The following is a 19769-nucleotide window of genomic DNA, read 5'->3' as shown; positions in this document are numbered from 1 at the left end:
CTCTCAGCAGCACATTGACTACGTTGACCTGCTGAGGAGTAACCCCATTGACTAACTTGTTCCAGTCGGGGAATGGCCTAAACAAGCGAACGATTCCCAGCGATCAGGTCTCGTGCGGGGAAAAGCTGGGGATGATCTCCACCCACACCTTACCATCGGGCCCGAACTGCCCAAAGGATGCAAAGTGAAATCAAACGTTATTTGTCTTTGACACACCGGCACGAATTGTATTTACTGGCACGACAAGCCCGCGAGTTCCATGTTGAAATGTGCAGATTCAGTTGAACAAGACAGAGGCAGACTTGGTCTGACTTGAAGAAATGGCACAGAGACTCGTTATGCTATCTACACGGCTTAATACGCCTTGCCGTCCTTCTCAGCTTGCTCTCGGTCCTTGCCGATGTACAGCGCCACGCTCGCCTCCAGGCCACATGCGAAATCGGCCTGCCGCGTCTTCATGTCCACAGGGAACGAGACGTGCTCGTGGACGAAGCGCCACTGGCCGTCCTTCTTCTGCAAGATGCCCGTAATGCGGAAGGTAAAGTCAAAGTCAACGCCGTCCTGCGAAGTGCCCCAGTATCTCTGCACCATGCTGGACCAGCCCGAAGTCGGCGAGGTGGCGTACACCTCGAGATCCTTGTACGCAATGTGGGCGTTGGCAAAATATGGCCCGATGCGGTCGAAATGGGGGCCAAAGCTTCCGCGGGTCACAATGCCCATGAGATCGTAGTAGAGCACCTGGTCCAGGTCGTAGAACTTGTGACCTTCGTTCGCGTCAACCTTGAATCTGAAGTTGGCAAAGTACGCCCAGTCCTTGTAGTGCTGCAAGATCTCCTGCTCTGTCGACTCGAGGGCCGGGTCGTGGTACTGTGCATTGGCGTCGATGGTCAGTATTATCATATATGAGGGTTAGAGAGTGACAGATGCTTACACCGCTGGGAGGATAGCTCAGATCCTTGTGCAGGGCCTCGACAGTTGTGAGGTTAGTCTGGTCTAGTCAGCTGTCTGTTTTGCTCTTGTGCCTTGTCGAGTCCGTACCTCATCTTTCCACTCGCCAACGGCCATGTTGGAGTCTTGTTTTTCTTTGTTTGGTATACCTAATCACTTGTTCTAGGATTGAAGCAAAATGTGCAATTCTCAGATTCCCATACCAAGACTAGATTGAGGCCTTGTTGATTCTACCATCGAGTGAAGGATCGCCCTTGTCTTGTACCATTTGTACCAAGTGTCACCGACACGAGGCTAGACACTACTAGTGGCTGGCACATTTCCAACATCTGATTGGGTTCCGGCCCGAAACCCTCGATTCTCGCCTTCAAAATTTCGGACCGGCCGGGTTAGGCAAACCCCACACTCAAGGTCTCTCCACATTTCCTACCCCAATTTCTCCAGGTCCGGCGGCGCGAGTTGAGCATTTCTTTACGGACAGTTGGAGGCCATACACTTGTTCATTTTGCTATAACACTAGGTCAAGCATGGTAGCTACGCTCTCATGTGCAACGTCCCCATTCAAGCGAAATCGGGGAATCCTCTCGGACCGATCTCGACGCGCTTGTGTAATTCCTTCTCAGGAACGCCCTTCTCCAACCGCGCAATGAAGTCCTCGGGGTCAAAGTCGGTCCCCACGGGGTTCTCCGCAAAGTTCTCGGACCGCATGAAGTCAGTCGCGTCATCCGGGTTCTCAAAGTTATCCACCTGGGTCTCGATCATGTTGCCGTCTGGGTCTCGGTAGTAGATGGAAGTTGTGGGGCCGTGGTTGACAGGCCAGACGGGCTCGATGCCCTTGCTCTTGCGCTGCCGGTAGGCGAGCAGCAGGTCGGACAGCGAGTCGAAGCTGAACGCGATGTGCTCGAGGCCGCACGACTTTGTATTCTTGTCCGCTGTGCCCGGGACGGAGGCGATGGCGATACGGTGGTGCTCGTCATCGTAGGTGAGGAAGGCGATGAATCCGTTCTCATACACCGTCGTGCCTCCCAGAAAGTCCTTGTAATATTGTACCATGCGCTCGAAGTTGTTTGTGCGTAGCACGACGTGCGCGAGCTTGCTCGGTGAGATCACCTTGCCGGATTGCTGGTTGAAGTCGATCCCCATTGTCGATGTGTTAGTGATGTTCTGGGCAGAGCTGTTGAATGTGGCTGGAGAATTCAGTCTGACTGCTTAAAAGCAAGGCAAGAATTCGCCATGACGATTTTATACACCACAATGGAGGATGTGCCACAGTTTTCCGCGTCACATAGCCGTACACAGAGTTACACACCAGCATCTGGTGTGTAATCCCCTCGGGACAGTCTGTAGCTAGCATGCCACGCCATTTTCAGGCACCGATAGCCCTAAACACGCCATTCTATCTCCGGCACTAGACCAAGGTGCTCCCAGACTTACCGATCCGGTACGAATGTGTGGGCCCTCGGGCTGTTGTACCAATCGCATGACCCCCGGCTCCGAATGTATCGGTCTGAGAATGGAAGTGAATTTGGCTTAGCTTATGTAGAAGTGAATGAATACTTCTTCTAGAAAGTCCCTATCATGTTTACTAGGATTTGGTACTACAACCAGACCCAGCAACCTTCATTGTCCAGTCTGCCAAGAAGAGCGCACCCCTGCATACATCCTCACTCGCCATGCCTGCCAACACTAACGGCAATGACCAGAAGCCTAGAGGTCGCTTCATCGTGGTCGGCGCAGGCTATGCCGGCCTGGCCACCGCGATCGAGCTGCGAAGGAAAGGCTTCGAGGTACAGGTCGTCGAAGCAGCTAAGAACATGACCACCCAAGGTTGGCACAACTTCGTATCTTACAGCCACGACATGACATGCAGTTCTCTAATCGCTGGACAGGTGATATCATCCAGGTCGGCTCCAACGCCACCCGCGTTATGTCTCACTGGGGCAATGTGCTGGAGCAAGCTGTCGCCGAGTCGGCCCAGCCCAAGGACATGAAGATGTTCGACAAGACTGGCAGAGTCCTGCTCCATGCCCCTCTCCCGACAGAGTTCAGCGGCTTTCCGGTCTTGTACTCCAATCGCGGACTGTTGCAGCGGCTCATTCTCGAGTATGCGCGCTCGATTGGCGTGGAGTTCCGCTTTGGGGAGCGCGTGAGAGAGTACTTTGAGGAGAAGGACGGCGCCGGCATCGTCATTGGCGATGAAAGGATCAAGGCCGATGGAGTCGTTGCAGCTGATGGCATCCACAGCCTTGCGAGGAAGCATGTCATTGGAATCCAGCAGCATCCGCGGACCAGTGGCTTTGCCGTGTACCGCACCTGCTTCCCACTCGATCTCCTGGCTGATGACCCGCTCACCAAGCCACTGACGGAGCTGAAGGAAGACATGTTCCGTGTGTGGTTGGACACAGACGTGCACGCCATCTTGTTCATCCTTGCCAAAGTGAGACAGGTGGTCATCTTCTGCACCCACAAGGTTGGTCTTTCGCGGCTGCCCGTAAGCTGTAGGTTCATTGCTAACGGATCACTGCAGGATACCTACGAAGTTGAAGAATCGTGGACTAACCCCGGAGACTTGGATGACATGCTGAAGATCTCCAAGGGATGGGATCCCGTCATCGTCGCCGCCATGAAAGCCGTGCCGCGAGACAAGTTGATTGACTGGAAGCTTCTCTGGCGTGATCCGATCCGGCAGTGGGTATCTAGCACCGGACGCATCACTCTGGTCGGCGATGCAGCGCACCCGCACCTTCCTACCTCCGGGCAGGGAGCCGCGCAGGCCTTTGAGGATGCTGGGACGATCGGCGCCCTCGTTGACAAGCTTGGTGTTGAGGAGATATCCACCGCATTCAAAGCATTCGAGAAGCTTAGGTGAGACTCGCTGATCATCTGAAGGATCTAAAGTACTAATAATGTGTGCCAGATACGAAAGGACAAGCTTGACGCAACGGATGGGCTGGGAGACTCGGCACAGATGGCATCAGACGGACTGGGACATGGTTGCTGCCAACCCCGAGTTTCTCAAAATGCCGCAGCCTATGTGGCTGTACGATTTCGATGCTGAGCAGTACGCGTATGACCGCCTCGATGAAGTTGTCGATAGCGTGAAGAATGGCACTCCATTCGTCTCCAAGAACCTGCCCGAGGGCCATGTTCACGAGGACTGGACTGTGGAAATGATGATGGACTTGGAGAAAGAGCAAGCCAAGGAGCATTTCTATAGAGTAGCCAACAAGTAATCTGGACAGGCAGCTGAGTTTAGTAGAATTTGATTCTCATGAATACGATAGGCCTTTTATACCAGTTCAGATGTCCTCTCCCATGCCATTTCTAGAGGATAGCTAGGCTGATTGTGATCTACTGTAAGCTGTCAGGGACGATTGCAAGCTTGGTAGTCTTTAGACCGATAGAGCAATAGAACAGTATCAAAACTAACAGCCTTTGGATGGATCAAGATTTGATGATAGAGATATCATCACTTTTGGTCAAACATAAATTATGGGCATGGTTCATGCATCTATGGCCTCCGCTACTTGGGACCGCGGGATGCCACGAGTGATGACTGCTATACAAGATGCTTGACTTCTATCCATATGACTACATATGATCTAGATCTAAACTCCTGCTTCACTCTGATACTCGAGTAATCTTGAGCCTCATTCCGTTCAGTGGTCGTAAGCTGGGACCGCTCCTCTGTGGCTCGACAGGCCCCGTGTTTTCAAACTTGAATTGGCGAATAAGCTCCGTCATGACCGCTTTGAACTCTAGCAAGGCAAAAGACTTCCCAATACAGATTCGGGGTCCGGTCGAGAATGCCTGGAAGGCATACGGATCTTTTGCCGCTTCTGGAAGGTTGTCCCACCGGTCAGGGTCAAATTTGTCTGCTGTAGGGCCCCAGATACTTGGGTTGAACTGGGGCGCAGCGGGCGCGACCACGATCGCTGTTCCCTTGGGTATCACTACTCCTTCGATTTTCAAATCTTCGGCTGCTTCTCGAGGAAATCTTGGGGCTGTAAAAACTTAGTCTGCTGTTACTTGCCAGTCCATGAGCGTCAGGAGCATACCAGGAGGGTAAAATCGCAACACCTCATTCGTAAAGTTCTTGAAGTATTCCAAGCTGTCAAGGTCACTTTGACTTGGATTTGGTGACGTAATCTTTTCTTTGATCTCGGCTCTCAAGCGTTCTTGTACCTCAGGGTGCAGAGTCATAGCATAGAGCGCCCAGACCATAGTGCCAGCCGTCGTTTCGTGCCCACTTTTCGAGATCATCCAGTCAGCAATGAAATAAAGAGGGCCAGGTAATTCTGCTTATACTTACGCAGACATGAAGTTCAACAACTAGAAATTGTGACGTAAGCCTACTGCACCAGGGTAGATTGCGGGTATGGGGAGAGACTTACATATCCAAGCATCTCGTCCTCGGACCAGGCATCCTGACTTTCTTCAATCATGAGAGTGAGGAGGTCCCGGCTGGCCTTTTCCCCATGGATTTCCCCGCGGCGGTACTCGGCCTTCCTCTGCCGAATGTGCTCTCGTAGAATGCGTCGAACTTCAGCATTGGCATTGACATAGTTCCTATTTGCTTTGAACGGTAGGAATGGACGAATGGGGACATATTGGTGGATGAATGATATCAACAGCTGCGCTGGCGTGGCACACTCGAAGATCTTTTCGTAGCTCATTGCCAATGGCGATGAAGTCGAGAGGGTATTCAGCTCATATCCAAGAGCAGCCAACCCGACAATGTCTAATGTTGTCTTGGAGAGAAGACCGGAGACTACTGGCTGTCAGCGGAAGCGTGTGTGAAGCAATTTCGAGGACTGAACCTACCATCAATGATGTTCTTGCCCTCATCCAGAGATTTTGAAATGATAGCAGATGTCTCCCGGGCCTTTTGTTCGAAGAAGGGGAGTAGCCGCTTGATATTGCCAAATGAGAAAGGTGCTGGTCGGACCATAGATTAGAGGATGTGCGTGCGTCATGGTCAGTTAGTGGGACTTACGAATCAAAAGCTTTCTCTGGTGTCTATGCTCCTGTCCTTCCGTGAACAAGATCCCTATTCCCGCTATCTCTCCGACAATCCGTCTCCAGTATCCTGGCTTCACAAACGAGTAGCACTTTGTCTGGAGTACTGCCTTTTGGGCCTGGGCGTTATTGACCATCAAGACTTCAGAGTTCAAGACCGACAGGTAACGAATGAAGGGGCTCTCTGGATTCTGTTTCATCCACTTCGTCTCAAGTTCGCTGGGTAGAGCCTTCACCTGATTCAAAGTCTGTCCAAGAAGAAATACCCCATCCTGACATCGTCAGCAGACGAACTTCAAAGACCGGAAGAGGGATCTCACCTGAGGGCCAGGAACGTTTCGCAGCGGCGAGAAATAGAAAGGCCATATGAAGATGTAAAACAGTCTGGTCACAACATACTGCAGAACCGTCAAATAGATGAAAGTTTTCGGCCAGGTATCTAAAGGCAACAGTATGAGGCGATGGAGCAAGACCACCTCCACAGCGGACGCCGTACTGCATTTGACGAAGTCCATGGTGTTGTAAGTTCAAATTCGTTCGCCAGGGATGAATGCCAACCTCAGAGGCCTCGACTGTAATTGTCTGTCTATTTCCATTCATTATCTTAGTTATAACGAGCATTTGATACGCTGGTAGTCTTAGCGCGAGTAGCACCACAGATTCGGGGCAGTGAGTGGTGCCGAAGATCTCGGAATGTCAACGCATTGATCCCCACCGCGATCTCCGCATTGAGCCCCACCTTGAGCCCCGGCCCGAATCAGAGGTCCGAAACGTCGTCTGTCCGGCCTCCAAATGGTCTACTCGCATGACACGTAAAGCCATATGGACCGCTCAGATATACGCGTCCGCGGGGTTGCGAGGAGTCTGGATAAGGTTATATATCGCCTTTCACTTTAGATCGGTTTCTGCCGAGGAATATCCCCAATCCTCGTGCAGATCACGTAGAGCATCTTTCACGCATCGAATATAGAACGCAGTGACGGCAAGATTACGCAATGGCGGCACCTGGGTTAACACATGCCTTTGACCTGACCATCAATGGACCTCCTGGGTTCGCTTCTGAAGGCAGCTCATTCTCAAATTTGAGCGCAGCTTATGGTCAGTTTCCAAGGCATGAGACTCGCCGTTTGAAACCTGCTGCTGACGCACTCCGCCTAGTGTACGAGGGATCTTTGAAATCCGCGGATGGAACCATCGAGATTCCTTTGTTAGGTGGAACAGACTGGATGAGACTGCACGAGACTTATGCAGACATTGATGCTCGGGTTTCATGCGCAACGAAGCCAGGCGCTGCTGGGCCACAGCTGAACTGCGATGTGAGCTATCGCGGTAAAATCGCATTCCATGGACCCATGAAGGCATTGTGGGCGGGAGAAAAGAGCTCTCTGGATTGGCATGAAGGTTATTATTACACGTCACCCGTGCTCGAAAGTAGGAGCGAGCAGCTTGCATGGGTCAACGAGACAGTCTTTCTTGGTATGGGGAAGATCACTCTCACTGAGGCTGGCAATCTACAAGTTGTGTATCGGATATTCAAGGTCCACGCAAATTAGAATTGAATATCAAGTCCTTCATTGCATTGTCCTTCTTATACATTGATTGGTGCTTCTTTAGGATATGTGTATGTGTGCGCCGGTCATGGGTTCAAGTCCGTTCCAATCGCACCTCAGATAGACTAGAGCGTAACTACCCCGAGCTTTCCTTCAAGGCGCACCAATAAGGTGTGGGGATGGTGTTGTTCGAACAACTATACACAGGGTATTCATGAGCATCTCTAGACCCAACTCACTAGCTATAGATATCCCGCGCGGGAGAAAGCCCCTCCAAGACCCTAGAGGCTTTATGCCACCGCCTCTGTTCTACAAATATGACGAGAAACGTTAGAGAGACTTATTAGAGGTAACATCTTGGGTTCAAGGCTAATTTCTAGCTTGCATTCTGTAAATCTCTTCGACTTCTTTGCATTACATAGTCGTCAGCTAGAGTGGTTGATTGCATATACTTCTATGAGTGCCTCCAGGGCTCCATTGCCTCCTAATTAAGACTTCTGTACATAAACTATTGGTAGAAGGGGGAAAGTATCTATTCTTACACACTGCAAAATCTCTCTCTGCGCAACATTGGACAGGATCATGTTGGGATTTCAACTACAATTCCGAGATGCCAACAGAGATAGCAAGATGTTTCCATATAGTACTTCAGATTTCTACAGGATAAGACAGAAGTTGCTGCAATCTAAGCTTTCTAATCTATTCCGTCAGATCGTGTCGGTTCGCCGAGCCAGGTTCTCAGCTGGTTGCTCTGCCAAGACGCCCAGCTTCATCATTATATCCTTGTACTGGTATGATCCATATCAAGGCTCATTCTTCGGAGCCTCACTTCGGATGCTGTTACACAATATTCCACTTGTATCTTCCTCCGCAAAGTCCTTTTGAATAGCCTTCAGCAAGAAGTAGGTATCCCCAACAAACAACAGGCCGAACACCCCCAGCGGTGTCCAAAACCCGAATCCCCCGTTCCAAGCGAAGGGCCCCGAATGGGTAGCGTGAATTGCCGCGGACCAAAGGAACATGAACGGTACAATGAAGTTGCCGATCGCCATATACTTCGGGTAGAGTGGCTTCTCCCGAGTATCGAGAAGAATGGCGTACGCCCAGCTCCAGCAAAGTGGAAAGAAGGATGAGAAGGGCATGATCGCAAATATCCAGAAGGAGTCGTTGGCGAGCTCGAGGAGTGCGGGTTCTCTATCTCTCCGGAATGCCGCTACCGCGAGCTGCATCCCTGGAAGGAAGAAACCGATCGTAGATGCAGTGCCAGAGGCGAGTTGCAGTTGTGGCAGAATCCAAGGCATGTTCGGCATGCGCTGCATCTGGTCGGCGACAACGCAGTAGAACGGGATAAAGAAGGCGCCGGCGAACATCATGAGAGCGCTGCCCACGTGCATCCCGGTCAAGTGCGCTTGGTAGTGCTCTAGCGATCGCTCTGCTGACCACCATGGGCGCATAGGCGGCAGGAAGCCCGAGGCGATGAAGCAAGAGATGAAAAATCCGCCCGCGATTGGCCCGGAAAGTGCGCACGCGTAATGAAGGTTTCTAGGCTTCAGAAACCCGGTTACCGCGACCTGGCTGAGCCAGCGATCGAGCTTCTGCCATTGTCGGCTCAAAGACATTTTGATGGATTTTGCAGCTTTGCAGCCGTGCAAGTGAACGGTCGTTTAACTTCGATGTCTAATCTCGAATTGCTACTGATAGTCAGTTGATCACTGGTTATGAAACTGAAATTAGGATCGTGATTATATGTGCCCTAGATTCTGCCAAGGCGCGAGGAACGATACGCTACATTCGGTCACGAAGAGGACGATCTCACTGTGTCTCAACCTCTTCAAGGCTTCCGGGCCGAAGACACAAACGGTGTTGAGGGATGGTACTGACTCCGGCCCGAGGCTGCAGATCTCGTGCTAACGAAAAGAAAACAAGTGTCTCCGCACTACATGTGTTCGGCCAAGCGAAAAACAGTCCCGGGAATCCTTAGTCCCGAATTTGAACACTGACCAACTTGGGGTTGAACGCCAAGTGGATACAATCAAGTTGTACGGTAACCTAAGCGCGATTGGCTATGACAACGGCAAGGGCCGACTGCTGTAGATCTCAGACTGGCGAATAGAAAACAAATGTCCCCATCCACCCACCTGGCCTCAGTCACGGGGAAACAGTTCCCAGGGTCCCTAGTAGCAAATATTATCGTTGGAGTTGAACGCAAAGTGGATACAATGAGACTCTAATTAACCTGACTGGAGTGAATGAATCTAAGTGCGGTCTATAATGACAACGGTGAGCCATAACTGCTTCAGATCTTAGTAACCACCATCGTGACTACTGTCGTTGGAAGTAGATTAGATGTATACTCCATATTGAGCATCTAAAGCCGGGCCTGGAATTTCCCATCTTCCGCTTCCGAAGCCTCCTCAATCCTGTAGTACTTCTGATAGAGAGGTAGGCTCTCCGGGTTGGCAACCACACTGGGCTCGAACTTGCGGCCGCAAATTATGTTTTTGACCGTGATTTCCAACTTCTTCCCCACGTTGGAGTAGGGGATATGATCAACGTAGAAGACGTATTTTGGGATGTGGCGTCTGCTCAGGCTGTCGCCAATCTGTTGCTTGATCTTTTCCTTGAACGCCTGGGTCCGCGGCATGCTAGGCTTTAGTTTCAAGAACAACACCACAGACTCGTCGTGATCCTGTGGCCTTCTCTGGCCAACACAAACGGAGTCTTCCACCTCCGGGAACGCGCGGATGACATTGTATATCTCTGCCGAGCCGAACCGGACTCCTGATGGGTTAAGAACGCCGTCGCTGAACACGATATTAGGATACGCTCAAAATGGCTCGCTAGGTGGGATTGACTTACGATCTTCCAAGCATCTGAATCCCATTCGTCTTGGGATTGATTCGGATCAAGTCACCCTGTACCCAAATGCCTGGGAAAACCGAGAAGTACGCAGCCTTGTACTTTTCATCGCCGTTCTCGCCCCAGAAAGACAATGGTTGACTTGGGAATGGTTGTTTGCACACGAGTTCGCCAGGGGAATCGTCTTTGACAGGTGTTCCCTTCTCTGACATGGGGTCGAATACGTCCACAGCCATACCGAGAGACTTTCCTGAGATTTCATCTGCATGAACCGGTGTGAAGGAATTTCCGGTCACGACTTCATGCAATTAGCCTGAGCCAACAGCATAACCAGGGTCCCCAAACTCGACTTACATGAGCATGCGCAATCCGTACCACCACTGCCAGATATCAGCTGCACCTTTCGAGGGAAGCCCGTATTATAGAACCATTGTGCCACATCCGAGGGCAGAACCGAGCCAGTGGACGTGACCTTTCGAAGTGCGCTTAGGTCGAATTGACTCGCTTCATGAAGTATCAGCGTTAGCGGGTTCCTTCTTCATGCAGTCTTGGGTCACCCACCTGGCTTCACGTTGTTATCCATCAGATCAGTGAGGTACTTGGCGGAGGTGCCAAACACTGAGACTTTGAGTTTGGCTAACAAGCGCGGGATGTAGGTAATGTCTGGATACAAGGGCGACCCGTCCAAAACGACAATCTTTGCTCCTGTGCTCATGGCGGTGAGCAGGAAGGCCCACATGATCCAAGCTGTCTGTCACAATACAGTTAGCACTGCCATGCCGTAGTTTGACGACCTGCTCATCTCCCTGGAGTAACATACTGTAGTATACTGGAAAAGAATATCGCCCTCAACCACACCGATCTGCATGATGTAGTCCTTCTTGATCTGAAGCATTGCTCCCTATTGATCGTCAGAATCTCGTGAGTATATCGTAAATCAATCGTCAGCGTGGCGAGACTTACTCCGGCGCTATGTAAGATACACTTCGGGGCTCCCGTCTAGTCGTCGTCTCAGCTTTTACATTCGTGTTGAGGACCGAAGCAATGCTTACCGTTCCAGATGAATAGAACACGAAGGCAGGGTGGGCAAACGGCAATTGCTCAAATTCAAGAGGCTGTGGCTTAGCAGATCCGATGAACCTTTTAAGATCAGTGACCTTGGCGAATTCTGCTTCGAGCTTTTGGATCCTTGACGTCAAAACAATCTTCTGAAGACTAGATCCAGCCGAGACCTGCTTGGCCCAGGATCGAATGTTCCCGCTCAGGTCCCGCACTTTACCATTGTACTGCACAGACGAAGACGCAAAGACGAGCTTGGGATCGATCTGCAGAACGCGGTCCAGGATCGCCTTCTGTCCAAAGTCCGGGGATACCGATGACCAGATAGCGCCAATCGAGAGCGTCGCGAGACAGAGTGCAATGGCCAGGCCCGACGTGGAGATGACAGCAGCGACTCTATCTCCCTTCTTTACACCGTGGGCCCTCATTGCGCTTGCAAGAGCCTGGACTCGATCGGAGAGCTCGCCCCACGTAACCACGGTCGGGTCCAGGGATCCTTCCGCAACGTCATACAGCGCAACTTCGGATCGTTCGCGATTCTGCAGGATGCTGCCCGCGAAATTCATTCGGGCGTCGGGAAAGAACACGGGGCTCGGAAACATCTTGCGCTGTGAACGGCATCAGTATTTTCCACACATTACACCTATGCAATGCTCGAGTAACGCACATCAATCTCGTTAGCAAATGCACGAGAAGGTTGCTTCGTAGCACGCATGTCCAGGGCGTCGAACAGCTCCATCCAGAAGTCCCCAGCTGTGGCCGGATTTACCGACCAGTCATGCAGATCCGCATAGCTGTTGAGGAAAAGCTTGTACTTCTTGTTGATACGGTTGCGGAACTTTGCTAGTGGCGATCTCGTCAAGTCGTAGACCGACGGTTCCCAGACAATCGGATTGTTCGCCTCAGACATGTTTGGCAACGGTCAAGTACAGCTCTCTAGAAGATAGCAGAGGCAAGAGAATAAAGTTCAAAGAGATGTTTCAATTTGCAGATGTTAATTCTGTTTCAGAGAAAGGAATAAAAGTGAACGTTGCAGAGCAAGTATGCACGCCAAGGCGGCCCACAGTAGCTGTCCGACTAAAACAGGACTGGCGTTCCGAAGCCGAACTCACCGAGGGATCGATACCGAATCGGGGCATCCAAGCAGCCGATCAAGCATCTGTCAACGAACGGCGCTGCTTGGTGATATTTTCGGTATGGTGAAGATTGCTCTTATTTAGGAATAGCTAAGCTATTTCACTATGTAAAAGATATCGGAGGCTACATAATCCCCTCCCTCGGAACTCGACAGGACATCATTGTGGTCAATTAGCAGTATACCCGCTATTTCGGTTAGCCTGAACTTCTGATCTGGTGGTCGTGGTACTCACCCGTCAACTACGAGAGCAGCTCCAGTCATGAAACTGCTCATGGGAGATGCTAGGAATATGATCGCTTCTGCGACCTCTTCGGGGTTTGCTAGTCGACCCATGGGAACCTTCTCAATTTCTCTACGCATAGCGCCACCCTGAGAAACTGCTGCTTCCATGGTCGCTGTCTTGATATATCTGACCGTTACAAGCCGTGAGCTGGCTGCAGAGAGGGGAAACGGGGATCAGGAAGGTGCACGTACCCTGGGCACACAGCGTTTATACGAATATCGTCCTTCGCATATGTATTTGCGTCCTGTGATCGAATGAGTCGTCAATGGCTCCCAGTCATCAAGGGATTCGCTGCGGGAATACACTGCAAACTTACATTCCTAGTGATAGCCATTACTCCATGCTTACTGGTCATGAAGAGCGTCAGTATGCGCGGGAGGCCCAAGGACGTTGCACAACAGACGACGGGATTGCTTACCTGGTGTTATAGGGAGCTGCCGGGGTGTACGGCGCAGCCCCAGATAGTCCAAAAATTGACGCCATGTTGACAATGACTCCTCGGCTCTTGACTCCAGGACTGGTACAGTTTGTCAACGACTAGTTTGCCACGACTGTTGAAAGGATCGCCTTACCGCACTTGCACGGCCTCTTGCAAGAGCATCTGCCTCAATTCCTCTCTCTGACACAGCCACATTCCAGTCATGTTCACGTCAATGACCTTTCGGAACTCTTCCAAGGAGACGTCGGTCGAGGGCTTGAGAGGGCCGGGTATCCCAGCAATGTTGAGTGCGATATCAATTCTACCGAAGTTCTTCACCGCGGTTCGAACGGCCTGGGCCACGGATGTTTCATCACTGACGTCAGCGACGATAATTAGAACCTCCGTCTTGTCGGTGTGCTCTTCCCGAATCAGATCGGTGGTCGTCTGCAGTCCGGCGTCGTTCACGTCGACCAGCGCAATCTTCTGGATCCCATGCCGAGCAAGAGCCACGCTTGTGGCTTGACCGATGCCTTCATGCCCACTGGTCAGGAACAATTAAGTACTATAGCTCGGGGGCGACTGTACCTGAACCAGCCCCGGTAATGATTGCAGAGCCCGTGAGGATTTGTGACATTTTCGGCAACCCGGTGTGAAAGGACAAGGTTTTCTCTGTGCGCAGGACAGCGGCGGATCAGGATTGTCGAGCTCTACGAAAATTGCCGATATCCAACCGTTAGCGTGAACCGAGGACTGGCAACTTTCTAGAATCCCTATCAGAGATTCGTAGCGATAATAATAGAGGCATTGTCGTCGCAGGGTTTCGGGGTGCCAGCAACGTACGATGCTGCCCCACCCATGTAATGCCGGAGCCGTCAGCTTCGGACCGACAAACGTGGCGGCCGACCTTGGCCCGGCAAGTAATGAGCTCGATGACTAAGGCAAGAGCCGCAGTTTATTTACTTCGTGTACTTCATGCCGATCATAGATGTTGACGAGCATTTTTTTCGATCTGAAAGAAGATACTCACGATCATCGACCAACTATGGCAGAGTCCTCAACCAATGGCCGGGATGCCATCGAGCATCTTGACGAGCACACAGTGCTTATTGCGGGAGGCGGCCCTGTTGGTCTCATGGTAGCTACTGTGTTGGCTCACTATGGCGTCCGCTCTGTAATCCTTGAGCGTAACAATTCGACCACGAAGTGAGAGAATCCTTCTGCAATCCATGTCCGGGGCCAAGACCAAACGCTGACCAAGGTTACAGATGGCCAAAGATGGACCTGACCAACGGCAGATCCATGGAGCTACTGGCCAGACTAGGACTAGCTGAGGAAGTTAGGAATCTTGGTGAGACTCTCCGTCGAGAATCCCACGGATACCCGTGCTGATGTCTTTTCTTGCGACACCAGGTGTACCCGAGACAACGCCTTCCAACGTCTACATGACCACCGGCCTCCACAACTCTAAGCCCATTACCAGCTGGGAATATCCCTCCGTGCGCGAGCTCCGAGCTCAGTTCCGAGACGACAACAACGGCACCAGCCCCTCAGAGCCTTGGCAAAGAATATCACAGGAGTTGTTTGAGAAACTACTCAAGAGCCGATGTGATGAGAACGACTTGGTGGATTGCCGATTCGGCTGGAAGGTTGATGCGTGCAAAGAGACCGAAGATTTCGTGTCTATCGATGTTACCCACACCGAAACCAAGCAGAAAAAAAGGATCCAGGCAAAGTTTCTAGTAGGCTGCGACGGAGCATCAAGCCGAACGAGACGCGATCTAGAAATTCCCCTTGATGGTGGACCACTGTAGGTTCCGCTCGGCCACTTGTGAGCAACTAAAGGGTTAGGATACTAACGCTGATATTTGAGAAAGACCAGGGTACACTCTACTTGTCCACTTTAAGTCTCGGGATCTTGGCAAGCTTTTCAAGTTTGGACGCTTCTGGCACCTGTTCATTTTCAACGACTCTGGTCTCCGTGCTGCCGCAATCTGCCAAGATGACAAAGACACATTCACGACCCATCTCCTTCTGCCTCTGGAAGCAGATCACGAATCAATCGACTCGCACGACGCCATTTATCAGGCTCTCGGTGGTGTTGGAGCTCCTTACAAGATTGCAGTGGATGAGATTCTAGTCAGATCTACCTATAGACACAGCATTGCAGTGGCACGGACGTACAGAAGTGATCTTGGCAAGGTCTTCTTGGCAGGGGACTCGGCACATCAAAACATTCCGACCGGCGGGTATGGTATGAACACTGTAAGTCGGCCCTACCGCTCCTCGGGTTGCAGCCATGAGCACTAATATGACATAGGGCATTGGAGATGCTTACGACATTGCATGGAAGCTCGCCGCCGTGATCAAGCAGAATGCCGGGCCGGCATTGCTTGACTCGTATGAGGAGGAAAGACGTCCTGTTGCTCTCAGCTCGATCGAGCGCTCGGGGGTGCATATGCAAGCGCATATTGCCATGTCTGAGATCCTCGGCGGCAACGCAGCGCTCGTGGAAGAGGATTCCGCAGAAGGACGACGCCTTCAGCAGAGCATCGACCAACATTACAAGATGCACAACGGAGAGAATATCGACCTCGGCGTCGAAATGGACTACCGTCACAAGTCTGGTGTCTATCCTCATCCCAGTCAGCAGGATGGCGAGGCGCCGCCATGGGACCCATCTCGATACGTTCCCAGTACGTTCCCTGGTTCACGGGCTCCTCATGTGTTCCTGCAGGACGGGTCGTCTATTTTCGACCATTATGGGCCACTCTGGACCTTGGTACAGTTTGTCGACGTGGGCAATGAGGGTGCACCCCGATCACTGCTCGCAAGCGCAGGAGATGCTGGAATGCAACTAAAACATGTCGTGCTCCGTGGCGAAGACCATGCACGCAAGTTGTGGGAGTACCCGTTGGTCCTTGTTCGCCCCGATGGACATGTGGTCTGGCGCGGTCGGCAAGCTCCAGATGAAGCGATGGCCAAGCAAATTGTAAAGATAGCCACTGGCTGGGAGAAACAGACAAGATCTGACAGCAAGAAAGAGCCCCTGTCCACCAAATTCACCGCCACCATGAAGGCAGACAGCCAGGTTCACGAATACAAGCTCGAACAGATGGGAGCTATGCAGTTGTAAGGTCTCAAATCCACTAGATAAGACCTTTCTTGCACCAAATTAGAGACTTTCGTTTCGAATCAAATTTTGCCTCCTGCGTGGCGATGTGTTACTCACAATAATCCAAACCCGTAGTAGTTGTGCAAGTGGGTGTCTGAATAGTTGACGGAAGTTCATCAGGAGCTACCTCGATCTTAACAATCAATATCCTTGTCACATCCTTGCCCTAGAACTCGGAAGGGCTATCCCACTACCGAAATCCGATGGACTTGATGAATAGTCAAGTATTTCTGTTAGCAGTCCGTCAACTAATCTGACCATCACTTGGTTGTGGAAGAACCACAAAGCCAAGAACCCTGGAACACAGTTCCCGAGCCCGGATCTTCAGCCCTATCCCTTAGACACATGAATTGGAAACTCCTCAGATGTCAGGCATCTCATTACTTCCAGGATGCTCATATATGGTTGCTGACGTAATAGGTTCCTTCGGCTTGATATCTTGCCATATTTAGAGCCGAAACTTCGGCATGCGCGTATTCATCGGGCCCAACATCTCCTTGAGCTGGGAGATACCGCAAAATCATGCCCCAATGACATCATGGATGCCACTCATTCATTGCAATTATCATCGTTGTCGCGGATGATGGGAATGCACAATGCGCAGCTGGGGTCTCGAACCCGTATTTCGGCCCGGAGATCTGCAGGGCTATCTCACCAAGCAACCCAGCGGTGGACCGAGAATTACATCTAGCGCAGTGCACTGAAGCACTCTCCACACTCTTGTCACGCAATGGGACCGTCCACCGAAGTGACCACCATGGAGCAGTCTGGTGATGTGCAAGAGGAGAAGAGCAAGAAGAGGCGAGCTCGCGTTGCCTGCGTGTTATGTCGCACCCGGAAGGTGCGCTGCGATGTCGCCTACACTGGCGCACCTTGCACGAATTGCGTCCTGGACGGGACTGAGTGCATTGTAAATACACGGAGGAAGCACAAAGAGTGAGTCAAGAGCCACCAAGTGCAAATGACGATAAGTGATTATAGAATTGACCGATCATGTACTTCCAGCTCCCTCCGACCGAAAACATTTGTGACAATCTCCCCGCGAAATCAAGACGATGCTGGACCGTCAACACCAGACACCGCCCGTAACCCCCAGGATGGATCGAATAGTGGACGCATGGCATGCAGTGAAAGGGACACTTCATTGCCGAGAACCGATGTGATCAGCAATCCTTCACCTGATAGCATCTTTCAAACCGGTCCTATTAGACACGATCATGGCCCACGACTTGCCAGCTTCGGTGCAGACGTTCCCTATTCATCCTTCCCATTCCTGACCCTGGACAACATCGCTCGTTTGAGCCCAATCGAAATCAACTTCTTGGAGATGCAAGGGTGCTTTAGAGTGCCCAGTCGATCGTATCTTCAGGAATTCGTGCGCAAATATTTTCTGCACGTCCACCCTCTCCTACCTATACTCGAGGAGTCGAGTTTCTTCATGATGTTTGAGTCGGAACAGCCGACCAACAAAGCCGACGGGAGATTATCACTTTTCATCCTACAAGGCATCTTGTTCGTCTCGTGTGGGGTGAGCCCTCATCCTTTCCCCGAATGCTTCTTCATCCACTGACGTTTCACTCTTGCTTTTAGTTCGTCCAACCTGAAATTCTCTACGCATTGGGCTTCGACGATATTCGCTCTGCGAAAGCTACTCTATATCGCAGAGCGAAAATGTTGGTCGACCACGATGCACTTTGCGATCCTGTAGAGATCGCTCAAGGGGCGTTGCTGCTCACGTATTGGGGCAAGGTCGACGACGGAATTCGGCGGAACACGTCCTGGCTCAGCCTGGCCATTCAGAACGCCGAGAGCGCCGGTGCTCACTGGAAGGCCTCCGCAGATGCTAGATTTGGTACCAGAAGACGTCTTCGAAGGCTTTGGTGGTGTTGTCTGATCCGGGACCGCCTTATGTCCCTCGGGCTCCATCGACCAATCCTCCTTACCAGAGACCATCTTGGATCTGATAACGAAAACGAGCAATCGATGACACACGGTTTGGGCGCCAATATGCTTTTTGAAAAAGTGTATGGCGCCAAGCACAAAGATGTTTTCGGCGCGGCGTTTATATCGTTGTGCAACCTTTGTCTAGCTCTGACGGATGTCCTGCTCTTGGTTCATCCTCTGCATGAATCGACGCAGCGACTGCAGCAACGAGGCAACATGGATCCGATAGCTTCGTGCCACAGGCAGTTGAATCGATGGTATGCCATGTCATACAGTCCGTTAATGGCTGAGTTGACATCTGCTGAGCCGGACGAGGTTCATACAGCAGTCTCACTTCTCTCCATTTACTATCAGTAAGAGTGATACAATTCTTGGAGGATGTTCATGAAACTGACCAAAACAGCGCAGCCAAAATATCTCTATACCAGCTTGAGATTGTACAGAGCAATACGGTAGGCATGGAGTTTACTGACTTGCCAGCTGCCACTTCTGGGATGCAAAAGGCGGCAGAAGCTATCGCGAGCTGCAGCGAGGGAATATTCAATAGGGGACAGGCGATCTATCTACCGAGCACCGCTCCTGCGTGCACTGCGATTCCACTTCTTCTTGCGGTGTTAGATGCCCGTCTAGCCAAGCGAAGACCGACCACACCTGAAGGCAATAGTCCTATCGCCCGCCTGGACCGGCTCATCAAAATCATGGATGTATATCGTTGTCAGTACGAAGGGGTGGATACGATCTCGGAAGCTATCCGCCGAGTACTGACCTTGGGAAGTCTGCCTGCAGTCGGTGACTGGATGGAGCTTGTTGCGACTCACCCACAGGTATATCTCAAGTTTGTCATCTTCTTGGAGAAGACACTGAGTAAGGGGAGATACCTTGAGGTTTCGGAGGTACTGTACGACAGTAGTGGCCCATTACCATTGACGAGGCCGCAGAACACAGACACAACTTCAAAGCATGGAGCCAACGGGCCATTGACAGGCAATAGCCCAGATGGGGTTCTTGATGAGTTCGTCTCGATACCATACGACGGGGTACAAGACGAGTTTGGATTTGACGCATGGTCGATACCGTCTTTCGACATGGATATGTTTTCAATGGCCAACTAGTCGATAGAGGAAGCCGTCCTATATCCGAAATACATGTTTAATATACCCTCGTCTTCCTAGTGACGACAGATAATAGTTTGATACACTGCGTAAGTGTCATCAGGGGGGCCTAGCAAGCTATCTTTTCGAGCCTTACATCTTGAAGCCTAAAGTGGTGTTGCATGGGCGTCGAGAAACAACACACCGCCACATCGCAATGAGCCGTATGGCACCAGTCTCGCATCGCCACTCTCTACCACATCCCCGCTGGCCTCACATCATGAC

General features: G+C 51.4%; 10 protein-coding genes across 10 annotated transcripts; 4 read left to right on the top strand and 6 right to left on the bottom strand.

The window, feature by feature from the left end:
- Nucleotides 1-354: 354 nt before the first annotated feature.
- On the bottom strand, nucleotides 355-1065 carry E0L32_002273 (uncharacterized protein; the record flags this gene model as incomplete). The annotated part of the gene is made up of 3 exons (XM_031136444.1): nucleotides 355-867; nucleotides 932-988; nucleotides 1039-1065. The coding sequence occupies 3 exons, from the start codon at nucleotides 1063-1065 to the stop codon at nucleotides 355-357; spliced, it is 597 nt and encodes a 198-aa protein (XP_030988488.1).
- A 444-nt stretch (nucleotides 1066-1509) lies between these two features.
- On the bottom strand, nucleotides 1510-2091 carry E0L32_002272 (uncharacterized protein; the record flags this gene model as incomplete). Its single annotated transcript, XM_031136443.1, has 1 exon — nucleotides 1510-2091. One exon carries the CDS (start codon nucleotides 2089-2091, stop codon nucleotides 1510-1512), a length of 582 nt encoding a protein of 193 aa, XP_030988487.1.
- Nucleotides 2092-2202: 111 nt separating this feature from the next.
- E0L32_002271 (uncharacterized protein) lies at nucleotides 2203-4181 on the top strand (the record flags this gene model as incomplete). Its single annotated transcript, XM_031136442.1, has 6 exons — nucleotides 2203-2266; nucleotides 2319-2389; nucleotides 2538-2775; nucleotides 2838-3418; nucleotides 3476-3813; nucleotides 3866-4181. 6 exons carry the CDS (start codon nucleotides 2203-2205, stop codon nucleotides 4179-4181), a joined length of 1608 nt encoding a protein of 535 aa, XP_030988486.1.
- A 388-nt stretch (nucleotides 4182-4569) lies between these two features.
- On the bottom strand, nucleotides 4570-6567 carry E0L32_002270 (uncharacterized protein; the record flags this gene model as incomplete). Its single annotated transcript, XM_031136440.1, has 7 exons — nucleotides 4570-4952; nucleotides 5007-5197; nucleotides 5261-5280; nucleotides 5343-5719; nucleotides 5773-5886; nucleotides 5945-6239; nucleotides 6367-6567. The coding sequence occupies 7 exons, from the start codon at nucleotides 6565-6567 to the stop codon at nucleotides 4570-4572; spliced, it is 1581 nt and encodes a 526-aa protein (XP_030988485.1).
- Nucleotides 6568-6962: 395 nt separating this feature from the next.
- E0L32_002269 (uncharacterized protein) lies at nucleotides 6963-7520 on the top strand (the record flags this gene model as incomplete). Its single annotated transcript, XM_031136439.1, has 1 exon — nucleotides 6963-7520. One exon carries the CDS (start codon nucleotides 6963-6965, stop codon nucleotides 7518-7520), a length of 558 nt encoding a protein of 185 aa, XP_030988484.1.
- An 800-nt stretch (nucleotides 7521-8320) lies between these two features.
- E0L32_002268 (uncharacterized protein) lies at nucleotides 8321-9136 on the bottom strand (the record flags this gene model as incomplete). Its single annotated transcript, XM_031136438.1, has 1 exon — nucleotides 8321-9136. One exon carries the CDS (start codon nucleotides 9134-9136, stop codon nucleotides 8321-8323), a length of 816 nt encoding a protein of 271 aa, XP_030988483.1.
- Nucleotides 9137-9885: 749 nt separating this feature from the next.
- E0L32_002267 (uncharacterized protein) lies at nucleotides 9886-12345 on the bottom strand (the record flags this gene model as incomplete). The annotated part of the gene is made up of 8 exons (XM_031136437.1): nucleotides 9886-10321; nucleotides 10377-10674; nucleotides 10731-10880; nucleotides 10938-11127; nucleotides 11197-11277; nucleotides 11340-11375; nucleotides 11429-12043; nucleotides 12103-12345. The coding sequence occupies 8 exons, from the start codon at nucleotides 12343-12345 to the stop codon at nucleotides 9886-9888; spliced, it is 2049 nt and encodes a 682-aa protein (XP_030988482.1).
- A 394-nt stretch (nucleotides 12346-12739) lies between these two features.
- E0L32_002266 (uncharacterized protein) lies at nucleotides 12740-13911 on the bottom strand (the record flags this gene model as incomplete). Its single annotated transcript, XM_031136436.1, has 7 exons — nucleotides 12740-12758; nucleotides 12806-12982; nucleotides 13048-13100; nucleotides 13173-13203; nucleotides 13275-13373; nucleotides 13429-13807; nucleotides 13863-13911. 7 exons carry the CDS (start codon nucleotides 13909-13911, stop codon nucleotides 12740-12742), a joined length of 807 nt encoding a protein of 268 aa, XP_030988481.1.
- Nucleotides 13912-14319: 408 nt separating this feature from the next.
- Nucleotides 14320-16410, top strand: E0L32_002265 (uncharacterized protein; the record flags this gene model as incomplete). Its single annotated transcript, XM_031136435.1, has 5 exons — nucleotides 14320-14480; nucleotides 14543-14625; nucleotides 14688-15084; nucleotides 15152-15539; nucleotides 15595-16410. The coding sequence occupies 5 exons, from the start codon at nucleotides 14320-14322 to the stop codon at nucleotides 16408-16410; spliced, it is 1845 nt and encodes a 614-aa protein (XP_030988480.1).
- Nucleotides 16411-17179: 769 nt separating this feature from the next.
- Nucleotides 17180-19505, top strand: E0L32_002264 (uncharacterized protein; the record flags this gene model as incomplete). The annotated part of the gene is made up of 4 exons (XM_031136434.1): nucleotides 17180-17385; nucleotides 17431-17977; nucleotides 18040-18746; nucleotides 18797-19505. The coding sequence occupies 4 exons, from the start codon at nucleotides 17180-17182 to the stop codon at nucleotides 19503-19505; spliced, it is 2169 nt and encodes a 722-aa protein (XP_030988479.1).
- Between the last annotated feature and the right edge of the window lie 264 nt (nucleotides 19506-19769).

This window comes from Thyridium curvatum (assembly GCF_004353045.1).
Source record: "Thyridium curvatum strain D216 chromosome Unknown NODE_9_length_649264_cov_80.371750, whole genome shotgun sequence".
NCBI lineage: Eukaryota > Fungi > Ascomycota > Sordariomycetes > Thyridiales > Thyridiaceae > Thyridium > Thyridium curvatum.
The sequence above is the reverse complement of the archived record's forward strand: the minus strand, read 5'-3'. Positions and strand labels throughout refer to the sequence as shown.